Source organism: Gossypium arboreum, chromosome 10 (assembly GCF_025698485.1).
Source record: "Gossypium arboreum isolate Shixiya-1 chromosome 10, ASM2569848v2, whole genome shotgun sequence".
Classification (NCBI taxonomy): Eukaryota; Viridiplantae; Streptophyta; class Magnoliopsida; order Malvales; family Malvaceae; genus Gossypium; species Gossypium arboreum.
In genome coordinates, this window is record NC_069079.1 from 124,998,151 (window position 1) to 125,013,307 (window position 15,157).

At 34.4% G+C, this 15,157-nt stretch overlaps 1 protein-coding gene across 1 annotated transcript; it reads right to left on the minus strand.

The window, feature by feature from the left end:
- Positions 1-4,023: 4,023 nt before the first annotated feature.
- Positions 4,024-6,137, minus strand: LOC108488198 (ankyrin repeat-containing protein BDA1-like). The gene is made up of 2 exons (XM_017792491.2): positions 5,410-6,137; positions 4,024-5,331 (listed from the first exon to the last, which is right to left on the minus strand). The coding sequence occupies exons 1-2, from the start codon at positions 6,130-6,132 to the stop codon at positions 4,861-4,863; spliced, it is 1,194 nt and encodes a 397-aa protein (XP_017647980.2). The 5' UTR covers positions 6,133-6,137; the 3' UTR covers positions 4,024-4,860.
- Between the last annotated feature and the right edge of the window lie 9,020 nt (positions 6,138-15,157).

Here is a 15,157-nt window from a genome sequence, read left to right on the forward strand (position 1 = left end):
ATGCATGTAAATTAAAGTTAACATTACTTTGAATTTCTGCAAGGTCGTCAGCTGTGTTCGAAACATTCGAAGATCTAATAGCAGTCTGTTGTTCACTATTTGTTTCTTCTGAACTTGGAGGATTTTGAATAATACTTAGATCTCGCAATCTTCTTCTAGGCATTTTATCTGCAATACACATAAAATAGTTGAAATATTAGTAACTAATTAGAACACTAATAGTACATATAAAATAGTTGAAATATTTAACAAGATCAAGATTTAAATTATAATATTACATATAATTAAAAAATCGTAAAATCTTACTACATCATGATTCGTAAATATCTTCATCCACATCCTGGCCAACCCATTGAAATTGTGTACTGCTACTAGGGATAGTTTCATTTAAGTTTTGAAAAAAGGCAAAGTTTTTTATCTTTAGTCGATGTCATCTCTACTTCCATTGCCCATGTCAAACAAGTCTTTAAGGGTGTTACAGAGTACAACGTACCAACCCTCATCAGTTGGATCTTTCGAGTAAAAAACTTGTTTGACTTGAAAAGAAAATACATATGGCTTGTCTATCAATTGTTATCTAGTGTGAATTAATCGAGAGAAGTTCACCATTATAAAACCAAATTGATCTTTTTTTAATTCCACGAGCGATATTAACATTAGCCTAATCACATCGAAATAAGACAACCTTCTGTTTGCCATAGTAATCCAACTCAATAATGTTAGTAAGAAGTCTGTAGTACTCCACATTTTCTTCAACAGGATTACTGTCCCTAGCACTAGCATAACTTGTAATTAAGGAATTAACAACTATTCCACAATTTTGAATTCTTCTCAATCTTTCGCGAGATTTTGTATGAAACCTAAATCCATTAATGAGGAAGACAATATATCTTTTTATTACTCTATTCAAACCTTTGGAAAGCCATTTAACTTTGTCATTGACGTCCTTTCCACTCCAAACCTATTGAATCAAAAGTAAATTGATTAATTATAAATATTATATGAAAACATTATTATTTGTCAATGAAAGCTTCAGTTGTATACTGTTTTTCCTAACCATTCATGAAAATATTCTGTAAATAACCTATGAATCTTTCGATGTTGTAACCTTCGGGAGTGCGAATGAGATCGCAAGACTTGTTTATACTCACTACGTTAAAAAGTGGATTACTTGGTTAGAAGATAAACAAATTAAAAACATGAATATTTATCAAATTCTAAAACTTGTTTGAGTTATGGTTCAATTGAACCATGGTGAAAAAGAACATATCGATGTAGTTGTACCCAAGATCTATCATCTAAATGTGCAATTTCAACTTTACCGATTGGTTCTCTATAACTTCGAAATAGATAAGTTTCAGCTAAGTTATGATTAGTAAGCCCAGCATTTCTACTTGGTCTATGCAATTTTGTTTCAACATCTTCTAAATATCTAGTGTAGAAAGTCATACACTCCTCTACCAAGTAACCTTCAACAATTGATCCTTCTGGATATCTCTTATTACGACAATAAGACTTCAATTTGCATAGAAACCTAAACACGATATACGGCATTATCAAAAGTTGTAACTGAAGGTATATTCATGAATGAATGAAAATTTACAAATAAACTAGCACCTCTCTATAGGATACATCCACCGATAGAAAACTGGTCTACCAAGTTTTGCTTCATGAAGGAGATGGATTAGCAAGTACACCATAATAGTGAAGAACGAAGGTGGAAAGATCTTCTCCAAATTGCATAAAGTCAAGGCGGCTCAATCTTGTACTTTCTCAAGTTCTTCAAAAATCAAAACTTTGCCACAAATAGCTTTCATTATATTGGATAGTTCAATTATACAAGACGTCACCTTTTTTGATAAACAACACTTTAAAACAACTGGCAGTAAATCTTGCATCAATATGTGATAATCATTTGATTTTAGGGAATATAGTCTTCGATATTTAAGACTCACACATCGAGATATATTTGATGTATACGCATTTGGGACCTTTATATCCTTCAATACCGTACATAACACTTCTTTTTCTTTCTTCGACATTGCAAAAATAGAAGGCAGCAACCGATATTTTCTATTCGGAAGTAATTGGGGATGAAGGTCATGTCGAATTCCCATATCAACTAGATCAAGTCGACCCTGAAGATTGTCTTTCGATTTTCTATCGACATTCAGAATTGTCCCAATAATGTTCTCGTAAACATTCTTTTCAATATGCATGACATCAAGATCGTGTCGCAAAATGTGATGCTCTCAATAAGGCAACTCCAAAAAAAATACTTCTTTTTTTTCCTCAAGTCCGCCTCATTAGGATCATCCTCTTCATCAGATTCATCATCAATCTGCCGGTCAACATCACTAAGAAATAAAGAAATAAAGAAATTCATGATAATCTCCTAAGAAATCAACTGAGAATCTTCAATCTTGACAGAAATTTGTTTCTAAGTTGGCTTCAATGGTATTTTTCGAGTTGTTTTCTTGAATATTTTATGACGGCTCTCTCATATCTTCTTAATTTTTTCATATATACGTCTTAGAATGCCCAAAAAACTTAAAAATCATGATTTTACCATGTTTTTGTGGCAATTCCATGAAATTGACATGGCCTACTACACACCAGTATAGGCCAAACGACTGTGTGGTTTGCTCATGTGAAATTTAGAAAATGCAAAAGATTCCCTATGCACTAGTTTTTGGGAGTCTAATGTATGCTCAAGTATGTATGCATCCGGATTTGTGTACATTGTTGGGATGTTAGGCAAACATTTAAGCAACCCTAGTGTAGACCATCGGATAACAACCAAAAGGGTTATGAGGTATCTTTAGAGAACAAAATATTACATGCTCACATATTGGATGTTTGATAAGTTAGAGAACATCAAGTATACAAACTCCAATTTCGATGGAATATTGATGCAAAATTTTGCCACTAGAGTGCAAATTGTGACAATAATTAGTAGTCTTTTATTCTAATAACAATATAAGCACGTCAAAGTCAAAGCACATGGATTTTAAGTTCATGGTTGTCAAAATAAAAGTTCAGGGTGGTTAGATGTCTATAAACTATATTGAGACAACCTCCATGATTGCGGATTTGCTTACTAAGCGACTACCACCTAAAGTTTTTTTCATGAGCACACTGTTGATACGGGTGTAATGTCATTTAAGGATATTTGATTTTAGTAGGAGTTTGTAATTTTGAATGTTTTTTATGTTATAGACATATTTTCGGTTATCTTAGTTTACGAATATTAAGTTTATTTTCTGTAGAAATAAAGTTTATTTGTTAAAGTTTGACCTCACTAAGGTTAAGGAGGACCAGTTAGAATAGGCATGTTTGAATCACATTGCATGTAATTTTCATGTTACACATCCATACTTGATCTATGTCATTTGGTTGTGCTAATATATGTGATTAGAGATGGATTTAGTTATGATATATGTAACAAAAGTCGCATTCATTCTATGTTAACATAATTAATGGACGAGGTTATTTGGAATACCTTTTGGATATGATAGTAATGTTTTGATCTCATAACATCATATAATGACATATAATTATAAAGTAATCGATATATATATATGTGGCCAAGTGGTGTCGACATCACATATATAATAAACCTAATTACTCCAAAATCCTTGCATACTTATACATTAAGGCCCTTTAATGACTTAAGTAATCATATCCATTTTATTTACAGGTCGCTTGTATGAAGGAACTTTGTGGTCATGACCAGGAGATCCGAGTTTAGCATATTTACAGAGAAGGAAATCTTGTTTCAGATTTCTTGGCCCATATGGGATCTGGTTCCGACTTTGATCTAAGTTTACTACGAGAGCAACCTGGAAATGCTCTCTCAACTTCAACTATACTATGTGATGATATTGCTGGTTCTTTGCCCTAGAGCCTGTGCTCGTTTGTGGGTAATTAGTTGTTAAGGCTTTTGCCTCTTTCTTTTATTAAAAACAAAACAGCTTGGCACGATGCATCGACCTTAGCTAGTAAAAAACTTCAATCACTGAATTGCACAAAATTCTAACTTAAATTCAAATGCAGCAAACAGAATTGTTCATCAATCCACAATATCAACAAATCTCAATTTAAACACAAAAATAACCGGTGAAAAAAATAGTTCAACCCATAAACATTTACCACAAAGGGAAATTTGAAACACTTACCACCATTCCCCTATCAGAAAGTCTTTCCCACATTCAACAACTAGAAATCAGAGCTCACCAAAATGCTTATTCTTTTCAATCTGAACCGACTCTACAATCACTTATTGCTCATGGTCATCTGCCTATAAACCCAGGAGTATTATTAACTTCTCAATCCAAAACACTAATATCAGCATCCAACCCTACAATGATAGTCTTATTGACTCATTTAAACAAGTTTCCTTTGTCAATCTATATTCCGTATTTGGTAAACTCCAATATGGATTCAGAATTTAGGATAGCTGGAACAAGAATAACAGCATAGATGCAAAGGGAAACGACTTGTAGGAGGAGGAAGAACCTTCTTTTGGGTACAAACCTGTATACCATATAATAGAATGTCCTGTATAATGTCACGAGGGCTAGTACCGTTGCCAAGCAGTAATTAGTAATGCTGAGACTAGAATAGGAAACGGATCCAAGAGTCAGATAGTATGGATACTGAAATGCGAGTGTCCGTATGGAAACAGCAACTAAAAGCATGTAACAGGACCCAAACAAGGAAAGTGTTATGAGAATAAACAAGCAGATTGAACGGCTGGGTAGGAGATAGGCTGTTAAAACAGTTGCTGCCCAAAAGGTTAAAGTGTTGTATAACCAAAACATTGTGGACACGTCTAGTATATTTTTTAAATATTCTTTTTCAGCAGGCGGGAGGACTTGGTACGGGTACAGTGCTGTTTGAACCTAAAGATGCGGCATACTTGAGTTGGAAATTCTGGGAATTTGAATTGTTATCAGGCTGCTTTGGAGGATTCAAAGTGGCAGTGTATGTGGCTGTTATAATTAGCACTGTGACTACTAAAAATGTGTTGCGCATCTCATGTGGGATTCCCTTCTTTCCACGACTTGCTATTGTTGCAATTTTTTGAAGAACTGGCACCTTTCCTTTTAAAGATTCGATGTGGAATGAAGAGATGGAGGTTTTGGGAAGCGAGGAAGAGGAACCACTCAAACCTCCTGCTTTGCTTATCATGTCTTTAATGGACTCCTTATAGTCCACTCTCCCTTCATCCAATGGGTATTGTGATGGGATATCAAGTGCAGTCAATCCCTCCGCATTTTTGGCATTGACATGGTCACGACACAAGCGTTCCAGCACTAATTTTACCACCTGTTAATTAGAATATTCATACAAGTAACCTTTGAGTATATATATACATAAATAATTTCACTAGCAAAATTATCATACCTGAGGTCTGTTCCTGATAGCAGCAACATGTAAAACAGTGTTGCCATCAATGTCTGCCCAACTCAGTAGTTCTTTCTCCCAACGGTTGGCAGCTTTATGGCGGCTCCTTATAAGCCACCCCACCAAGACTTGGAAAGCTTCAAACCTGTCATTCTTTACGGTAAGATGGAAAACCGTCTCATCTCGAACAGTCACATCTTCAATAGCCTCGGGGCAAACCTCAAGGAACTTGATCAAAAAATCAACAATTCCATTTTCAACCACTTGATGCAAAGAAGTGAAGCCCTCCCGCCCTTTGACACGAACAAGGCCTTCATCAAACCTGAGGAGTCGAAGCACTGCTTGAGTTTTTTGATTTTGCAGAGCCAAGTGCATGGGGCTAAACCCAGCTTGGTTTAGCTTTCTTGCAAAAGATGGCTTTAAGTTGATCATCTCCATCATGAAATCAATATGCCCTGCAGAGGCTGCTACATGCAAAGGAGTATGGAAAAAAGGTACATCATCGATACGCTGTAAAACATATGGATCATTCAGAATTAACGAATACAAGATGTTTATGTCTCCTGTTTGTGCAGCCCCCATCATCCTCTCATCCATAGCAAGGTGCAGAAATTTGCACAATATAGAAATGGAGTGAAGAAAAAAGGCTTTAGCAGACGATATGATTATGTTAAGGGTATAATGAAGTGTTTGATTATTTTTTCCAGATGAAGTGTTTGACATTTTATAGCACTTAATTATTATTTTGGGTTTATATGTGATGTCAGCCACTACAAGGGTATAATGAAGTGTTTGATTATGTTTTCCAGATGAACTGTTTGACATTTTACAGCACTTAATTATTATTTTGGTTTATATGTGATGTCAGCCTCTACACGTATACACATGAATGTCACCTGTTAGAAAGAAATAGTAATTATATTTAGTAAGTAAATTCATATTTAATATTTATTTTAATCTAATTTTTTAATTCAATTTAATTTTAGTTAAAACGTTTAAAAACATTTATTTAATCTAATTTCTTTAATATATTAAATAAATTAGATTAGAGAATATATTGAATATAGATGAATACTATATCATACTAATTTTATGTCTCTAAAATTAATAAGGTGTCATTATTTTATTAATATTAAAAATTACAATTTTAGAATTATTCTAATATAAGTTGTTCTCTTAATAATAATAAATATTATATCAGTACATTTAATTAACAAGCCACAATCTTTTTCTTGAAATTCAACTTTTTAAAAGTTATTTTTTAACCATCAAAACTGGCACTAAAGTCTTCCACTTACACTTGTAAATAAATAAAAGGACTCTAATAATTAAGGGACTTGAGAATATAATCCAGTAATCGGGTGGCAATGAATCTCCGCCACACATCTAGTATTTGCTGTCAATAGTGATGGATGAATACGGATTTTGTCCCATACACCACTTGGATTTATAACCCCAAGCAATGCAAGCGGTAATCTTGTAGGGATTTTCAACATTATCATAAATTTTAGGGAGGAATGAGGTGAATTCAGAGACGAAATTAGATGTCCATTGAGTTTTCTTCAAATCTTGGGATTTCATCGTCATATATGGTCGATTTTGATATCTAGGATAGAAAGCTTCAGATCATTGATCTTCAAAAGGTTCGTTGGCCATGTGTATATGTAGATTTTGAGTTTATTGTTGTCACATTAAAAAATATGGGTATTACCGAAGTTAAAAGTTGTTACTAAATATCGTATTATTGTTGCTAAAATTTTATTTTAATGATAAAAGTCAGGTTGTTATGTATATTTTCATTGTCTAAAGTATGCACAACGATTCTACAAATTAAAAAAGTTGTTTTTAAAAATCGTGGCTAGCATCTACCCCTTAATAAGCTTATAGAATGCGAAAAATTAATTACTAGACTCGCTCTAATAGATACTCTGAGAAATAAAAAAAAAGTCTTTTTTAGTTATATATATTTCAATGACTTTTTTTTGTTTTCAAATAAAATGTGTTTTAGCAACAACTTAATTTATTGGTGTAAAATTATTTTTGTAACAACTCAAAATTCAGTAGTATCGAAAAATATAGTTTCAGAACCTCATTTTGTAATTCAAGTCCATAAATATTAAATATTAATTTTACTAGATTGATATAACAATATATTAAATTTTGGTCTAAGAATTTTGTTGAATTAATGATTAATTAAGGTATAGGATCTAAACTGTAAAAATCCAATCACTAGAAATTTTTAATCTACTAAAGGACCAAAATGACAAATAATCTATTTTAACTCATCATATGGTATTAGATGATGACAAAATCGTGGTTACTAAATATTGTATTATTGTTTCTAAAATTTTATTGCAACAATAAAAGTTGTGGTGGGGTTGTTGTGTATATCTTAATTATTTAAAGTATATGTAAAGATTTTACAAATTAAAAGTTATTTTTAATTATATATATTGTGATAGATTTTGTCATTTTCAAATATAATATGTTTTTAGCAACAATTTAATTTATTGGTGTAAAATTATTTTGTAACGACACTAAATTCAATGATGTTGAAAATGTAATTTAGAATCTTCATTTTCGTATTCCGAATCTATAAATATTAAATATTAATATTTATGAGGTTAATATATGTTGTGGTCGTTGAGAGAATCAAAAATATCATATTCCATATAAATAGTAAAAATAACAGTAAAGGGGAAGTAGGGTCGAATCCTCAGGGACCAGATTGTACGAATTCTTGTTTCTTGAAATCTTGGACAATTTCTTGGCCAGGAAAACTTGCGTTCCTGAAAAATAAAAAAAAATAGAATTAAGAATCTGGAAAAATAAAAACAGAATTTAAAGTGAATTTAAATTGCGAAATTAAATAAATTACAGAAATTAAAATGAGGAATATAAAAATAAATAGAGTTGGGTAAAGAGAAAGTTTCTTATGTGGCAAGCTTCTAGCCCCCGGTTGTCTCGTTCCGCCTTGGGTTCAATCCTTGGCTTTTAAGTAACCCTTCTCGAGTAGGATAAGCTAGTCATAGTGGAAGAGGATGCCTACGACTACCAGCTCCAAGGATTTGGACTTAAGATTTGGCGGAGCCTAACTCTAGCCAATAATCGCTTTTGTGGGACTATCTTCTGCTAGATCACCTCTTCCCAACGGTGAATACCATGCTGTTTTGTCTCTTGGATTCGCCAACCTCTGACGTAGAAAGCCAACGAACCGATTGTGCAACATTCCCAAAACGTACAAAGCAGCCGTTCCTTGCAAAAGTTGAAAAGATCACCTATTAAGGGACATGGACGGAAGCGTCAATCCCGTAATGCGGAGAAGCGATAATACCCTGTTGAGAAGGCTAAGCGCGGATTCTAAGCCTCATTAACCTTTTTAGGGGAATTTTGACAGCTTTCGGCTAGATTAGTTTAGTGGCTCTTAATTTTTGGGAAAGAAATAAATATAATATAAATGAGATTTTTATTGAAGGAAATATGGAGAGGACAAAAAGACAGAGTTTTTGGGAGAGGGAGTATTTTTAAGAAAAAGAGATGTCATGTGCCACTTCATCCCCTATTTATAGTACTAGAAAACCTAGTCTATTCCTAATTAAATTCTAAAAGATAAATACAAATAAATAAAGATAAATAAAAATAAATCCTAAAATTAAATCTAAATAAAAATCCTTAATAATTATCCTAATATAATTCAAATTAAAATATAGTCTTGTGCTATAAAATCTCTTCTTTTGTATTTTAGTCCTTCGGTCTTCCATGTTTGTATTTTTGGCACCACTTCTCTCTTTCTTTGCATGTTGGCCCATTATATCTTCAAATTCGCACTTTTTGCCTTTAAATTTCCTCTTGCTTCCAATTTAGTCCCTAAAAGATAAAAGACCACAAAATAATCCAAATTAGTAGGATCATACTCAAAATAAGCATGCAATTAGCACATAAAATATGTCGTTTTAGAGTATTATCAAATTCTCCCCTACTTAGCCCATGCTTGCCCTCAAGTATGGTTTGTGTCTACTGTGAAAATTAAATCATGCCATGAAAGAAATACTACTCCAAAGTTTTACAAAAATTAGTCAAAATGCATATGAAAAATAAAGAGAACCCTTAGCTTGCTTTAACTAAAATTTGAAAAAAGTATTCAAATTAACACACACAAAAATTAAGATCGACTTGAATTATTTCATGAAAATTAGGTAATTTACCAAACCTATAAAGATACCTTATTTATTTCTCCTTTAATCCCCAATTTTATTAATACCTCCTTTTTTTTCTTTTTTTCTTTTTTTCTTTAATTCTATTTATTTATTTTTACTTAGGAATATATTGAATCTTTTGACGCTAAAAGAGATGACAGACAAGCACCCCTCCCCAGTTACTCAGCCCAACACATTCCTAATTTTTATTTTTCTTAAGAACATATCGAACCTTTTGACGCGAAGAGAGATGACAACCAAACACCTCACCCTGGTTACTCAGCCCAACACATTTTTAAAAATTAATTCCGGTTAGCAAAGTTTTACCTAACACGTCACACAACCTTTTAACGCGAAATAGGATGACAACCCAAGCACCCTACCCCGATTACTAAGCTAGTCACGTTTTAAGTTGCACTCATAACCATGGAAACATTATTATTATTAAACGAAATTTTAATTTTGGAGGACTTAAAAGCAACAATCAAGTGTCAAAAATAAGTTTCAGCAACCACCTTAATAGTTATGAACATATTTTAAGCATGCAATTGTATTAAGTGTCCTCTTGAATTTAGACTTAATCAAATTTACCAAAATCAAGATAGAGTTAACACCATTAATCATAATCATTTAAACTAAAAGAAATAAAATAGTAGAGATGAAATCTATCAAGCAAAATCATAATTAACTCAGTAGATAAGAATCATGCATGTGGGTCAAACACTGGGCAAGTCGTGGTCAAATTCTTGGACATGAAAAGAAGCAGAATATTCTTTAAAAAAAAATTATATGGGCAGCAACAACCAAATCAGCATTTAAAACGACAGAAATAATGAGGAATGTCTCCCCCTTACTTAAAACACATAGTCCTCAATGTGAAATAAATAAAATATATAGGTAGAAGAAAAGTTTAGAAGAACTCCCCGTGTAGTTACTGTCGTTCGTGTATTATGGTAATGAGTTCTTCCTATTGTTGCTTCGGTTTACCTAGACAAAAGAAGAGAATTTTATTAATATCTAAAAATAATAAATAATAAAATAAAAATTGAGTTGCCTCCCAATAAGCGCTTGTTTCACGTCGTTAGCTCGACGTCGTGAATGGTTCTATGGTGGCTCTATCTGATTTTTTTCGACCGTGTGGGTTTGAAAATTTTAGTAAAATGGCTTCAACCGTTGGCCATTGACTACGAACCGCTTCCCTGTTTCTTCACTTTTTATTTCAACTGCATAATGTGTGAATACTTGGGTCACAATAAAAGGTCCTTGCCACCGAGATTGAAGCTTACTTGGGAATAGCTTTAATACGGAGTTATAAAGCAAAACTTTTTGCCCTACCGAGAAATGCTTTTGAGCTATTTTCCTATCATGAAACAGTTTTGTTTTGTCTTTATAAATGCAAGCATTCTTATAGGCATCATTATGAATTTCCTCCAACTCTTGAATGTCCAATTTTCTTGCCTTCCCTGCAGGCTCTAACTCCATGTTAAATTGCCGAATAACCCAATAAGCTTTGTGCTCCAGTTCTACTGGTAGATGACACTCTTTGCCAAAAACAAGTCGATACGGGGTCATGCCAATCGGGCATTTATACGTTGTCCTATAGGCCCAAAGTGCGTCATTGAGCCGAAGACTCCAATCCTTTCGGTTGGACCGAACTATTTTTTCCAAAATGAACTTGATCTCCCTGTTCGAAATCTCTGCTAGGCTGTTTTTTTGGGGATGGTAGGCTGTTGCTATACGATGGTGAACTCCATATTTTGATAATAGTGCCTCTATGACCTTGTTGCAAAAGTGGGTACCACGATCACTGATCAAAGCTCGAGGTGTGCCAAATCTAGAAAAAATAGTTCATTTTAGAAACTCCACAACAGTTTTAGCATTATCATTGTGAGTAGGCTTTACTTCTATCCACTTAGAAACATAGTCTACTGCAAGAAGTATATATACGTTTCCAAACGAAGAAATAAAGGGGCCCATGAAATCGATGCCCCATACATCAAAAATCTCACATACATGAATCGGGGATAGGGGCATTTGATTTCGTTTAGTGATGTTACATGTATGTTGGCATTTATTGCAAGACTTATAGAAGTTATATGCGTCGTGAAAAATTGTGGGCCAATATAGCCCACACTCCAATACCTTGTAAGCTGTCCGTTTAGGGCCGAAGTGACCTCCATAAGTTTCTATATGACAAAAAGTAAGAATAGAGGTTACCTCAGTTTTTGGAACACATCGTCTTATTATCTGATCTGAACAGTGTTTCCACAAGTATGGGTCATCCCAAATGTAATACCGAGCTTCCCGTCTAAGTTTGTCTTTTACGGAATGTGCTAACTCAGTGGGTAACGATCCTGTGGTTAAGAGACTAACTATATCTGCATACCATAGATAGTGAGCCTTAGTCAAAAATAAGCTTTCATCAGAAAACTCATCCTTTATAGGAACATCATCAAATGGAGTTTTTATCCTACTCAAGTGGTCAGCCACTAGGTTTTCACATCCTTTTTTGTCACGAATTTCGATGTCAAATTCTTAGAGCAGCAGAATCCATCTAATGAGCCTTGGTTTCGCCTCCTTCTTTGCGATCAAGTACCTAAGAGCTGTATGATCAGAAAAAATAATCACTTTAGATCCCAATAAATAAGATCGAAATTTATCTAAAGCGAATACAACTGCTAAGAGTTCTTTTTCCGTAGTGGTGTAGTTACTTTGTGCAACATCTAGGATCTTTGAGGTATAGCAAATGACATGAGGTTCTTTGTCTATCTTTTGCCCTAATACGGCCCCCACACTGCGTTCGCTTGTGTCGCACATAATTTCAAAGGGGTAGTTCCAATCTAGTGCTTGCACTATAGGAGCGGTCACCAACTTCTTCTTGAGTGTATCAAAAGCCTCCTTACATTTTGGGCCGAACTCAAATTTCCTATCTTTCTGCAATAACTTGCATAATGGTTCAGCCACTTTTGAAAAGTTTTTTATGAAACGCCTATAAAATCCTGCATAGCATGGCCAAGAAAAAAACGAATTTCCCTTACAGTGGAGGGATATGGCAAAGAATTAATAATGTCAATTTTGGCCTTATCTACCTCAATTCCCTTGGAAGAAACTATATGACCTAGAATCAGACCCTTGTCTACGATAAAATGACACTTTTTATAGTTCAAGACAAGATTAAATTCTATGCACCTATTCAAAATTATTGTGAGGTTTTTAAAGCATTCATCAAAACAATTTTCATACACAGTAAAATCATCCATAAAAACTTTAATAATTTTCTCCATATATTCAGAAAATATACTCATCATGCATCTCTGGAATGTGCCTGGTGCATTATAAAGTCCAAAAGGCATCCTTCTGTACTCAAAAGTGTCGAATGGGTATGTAAAAGTGGTTTTTTCCTGATCCTCTGATGCAACTGGAATTTGGAAGAAACCTGAGTATCCATCAAGCCAGTAAAAGTGAGTACCTGATAAATGTTCAAGCATTTGATCTATAAAAGGAAAAGGGAAATGATCATTTCTAGTGTAAGAGTTCAACTTCCTATAATCAATACAGACACGCCACCCATTTTGTACTCAAGTTGGTACCAATTCACTTTCGGCATTTTTCTTTACTGTCACACCCGTTTTCTTAGGCACGACTTGAACCGGACTTACCCATCTACTGTTAGAAATGGGGTAGATTATGTCAGCATCTAGCAGCTTGATTATCTCCTTTTTTACCACCTCTATCATATTCGGGTTTAATCGCCTTTGGGTCTCTCGCATCGGTTTTGCATTTTCCTCCAAGTAGATGCTGTATGTGCATGTCAAGGGGCTTATTCCTTTCAAATCAGCAATGATCCATCCAATCGCATCCTTATAACTTTTCAGTACCTGGATCAAACTTTCTTCCTCGAGCTTAGAGAATTTGTTGGAAACTATGATTGGTAGGGTATTACCTTTCCCTAAAAACGCATACTTAAGATGTTCGGGAAGCGGTTTCAATTCCAATTCTGGAGCCTGCACAACAGAGGGTAAAATTTTAGTATTTGATAGAGAAAATAACTCATTAATAGATTCATAATCATCAGATATAAATTCATATTTACCTTCATAAATCGACTCAAAAGTCTCATCTACTAATGAGTCGATTATGTCGACACGATTTACGCTCAAAATTTCACTTGGATGACTAATGGCATCATAAACATTAAACTTCACGATCTCCCTATCAAATTCCATCGTAAGAGTTTCGCTTCGAACGTTGATCTTAGTGCTAGTGGTACTAAGGAAAGGTCGGCCCAACAGGAGGTCCGAAGATCTAGTAGTGTTATCCTCCTCCATCTATATCACATAAAAATTTGCAGGGAAAATAAGTTCGTTAACTTTTACCAGTATGTCCTCAAGGACTCCTTTGGGGTGCACAACAGACCTGTCTGCCAACTGAATTATAACACATATTTTCCTCAGAAAACCCGCGTTAAGTGATTCATAAATAGAATAAGGCATAACATTTATGGAGGCCCCTAAATCACACATAGCCTTCTTAATCCCCAAATGACCTATTTTGCATGGTATAGAGAACATACCCCTATATTTGCATTTTGCCGCCATTTTTCGCTGTAACACTGCGGATACATTCTCACCAACACTTACCTTTTCATTACCTATTAGTTTTCGTCTATTGGTGCAAAGCTCTTTGAGGAACTTGGCATACCGCAGAATCTGTCTGATGGCATCCAAAAGTGATAGATTGATCTTGACATTCCTGAATATTTTGAGGATCTCCTTTTCTTTCTTACTTTTTCGACACTGATTTAACCGTCCTGGGAATGGAGGTTGGATTTTCGACAGTGGGGGTTTCTCTGGGACCTGTTCATCGTTTTTGGGTTTTTCTTGGGCAATTTCTTGGCCAAGATTTCTGCCAGGAATTGGTTCCAGTACCTTTCCACTTCGCAACATGATTGCATTAGGGTTTTACCTCGAGTTTGATTCTGTTTGTGACGGCAGCTTCCCTTGAGAACTCATCTTCTCAATTGATGTGGTCAATTCTCTTATAGACGCTTCGGTTTTCTATTGAAAATCAAGCATGTTAGCCGCTAATTTATTGACCAAAGTTTCTAAAAAATTACTTGAATCCCGTGGATGTTGTGGAACTCGGTTCTGGTATGGTTGGTTATATCGTGGGTTGGCCCTATAACTTAAGTTAGGGTGATCGCTCTATCCTGAGTTGTAGGTATTAGGTAAGGGTCGTATCACTTTTGTGATGGCCTAAGAAAATTTCTCACAGCATCTAAATGAACCATAGTATCATTATTCAAACTGGGACATGCATCAGTTGTATGTTCAGGGGTGGCACATATTCCGCATAACTGGGCTGTCTTTGCTTTTTCTAAAACAAGAGAATTCAAAATATTAGCAATTCTATCAACTTTATCTTCTAAGGTTGAATTACTTAACTGATGAACCCTTCTAGTGGGTTCAGGATTGGCTCAAAATTGTTGAGAATTTGCAACCATCGTGGAGATCAAGTCTCTTGCTTGTTGTGGAGTCATGTTGACCAACGCT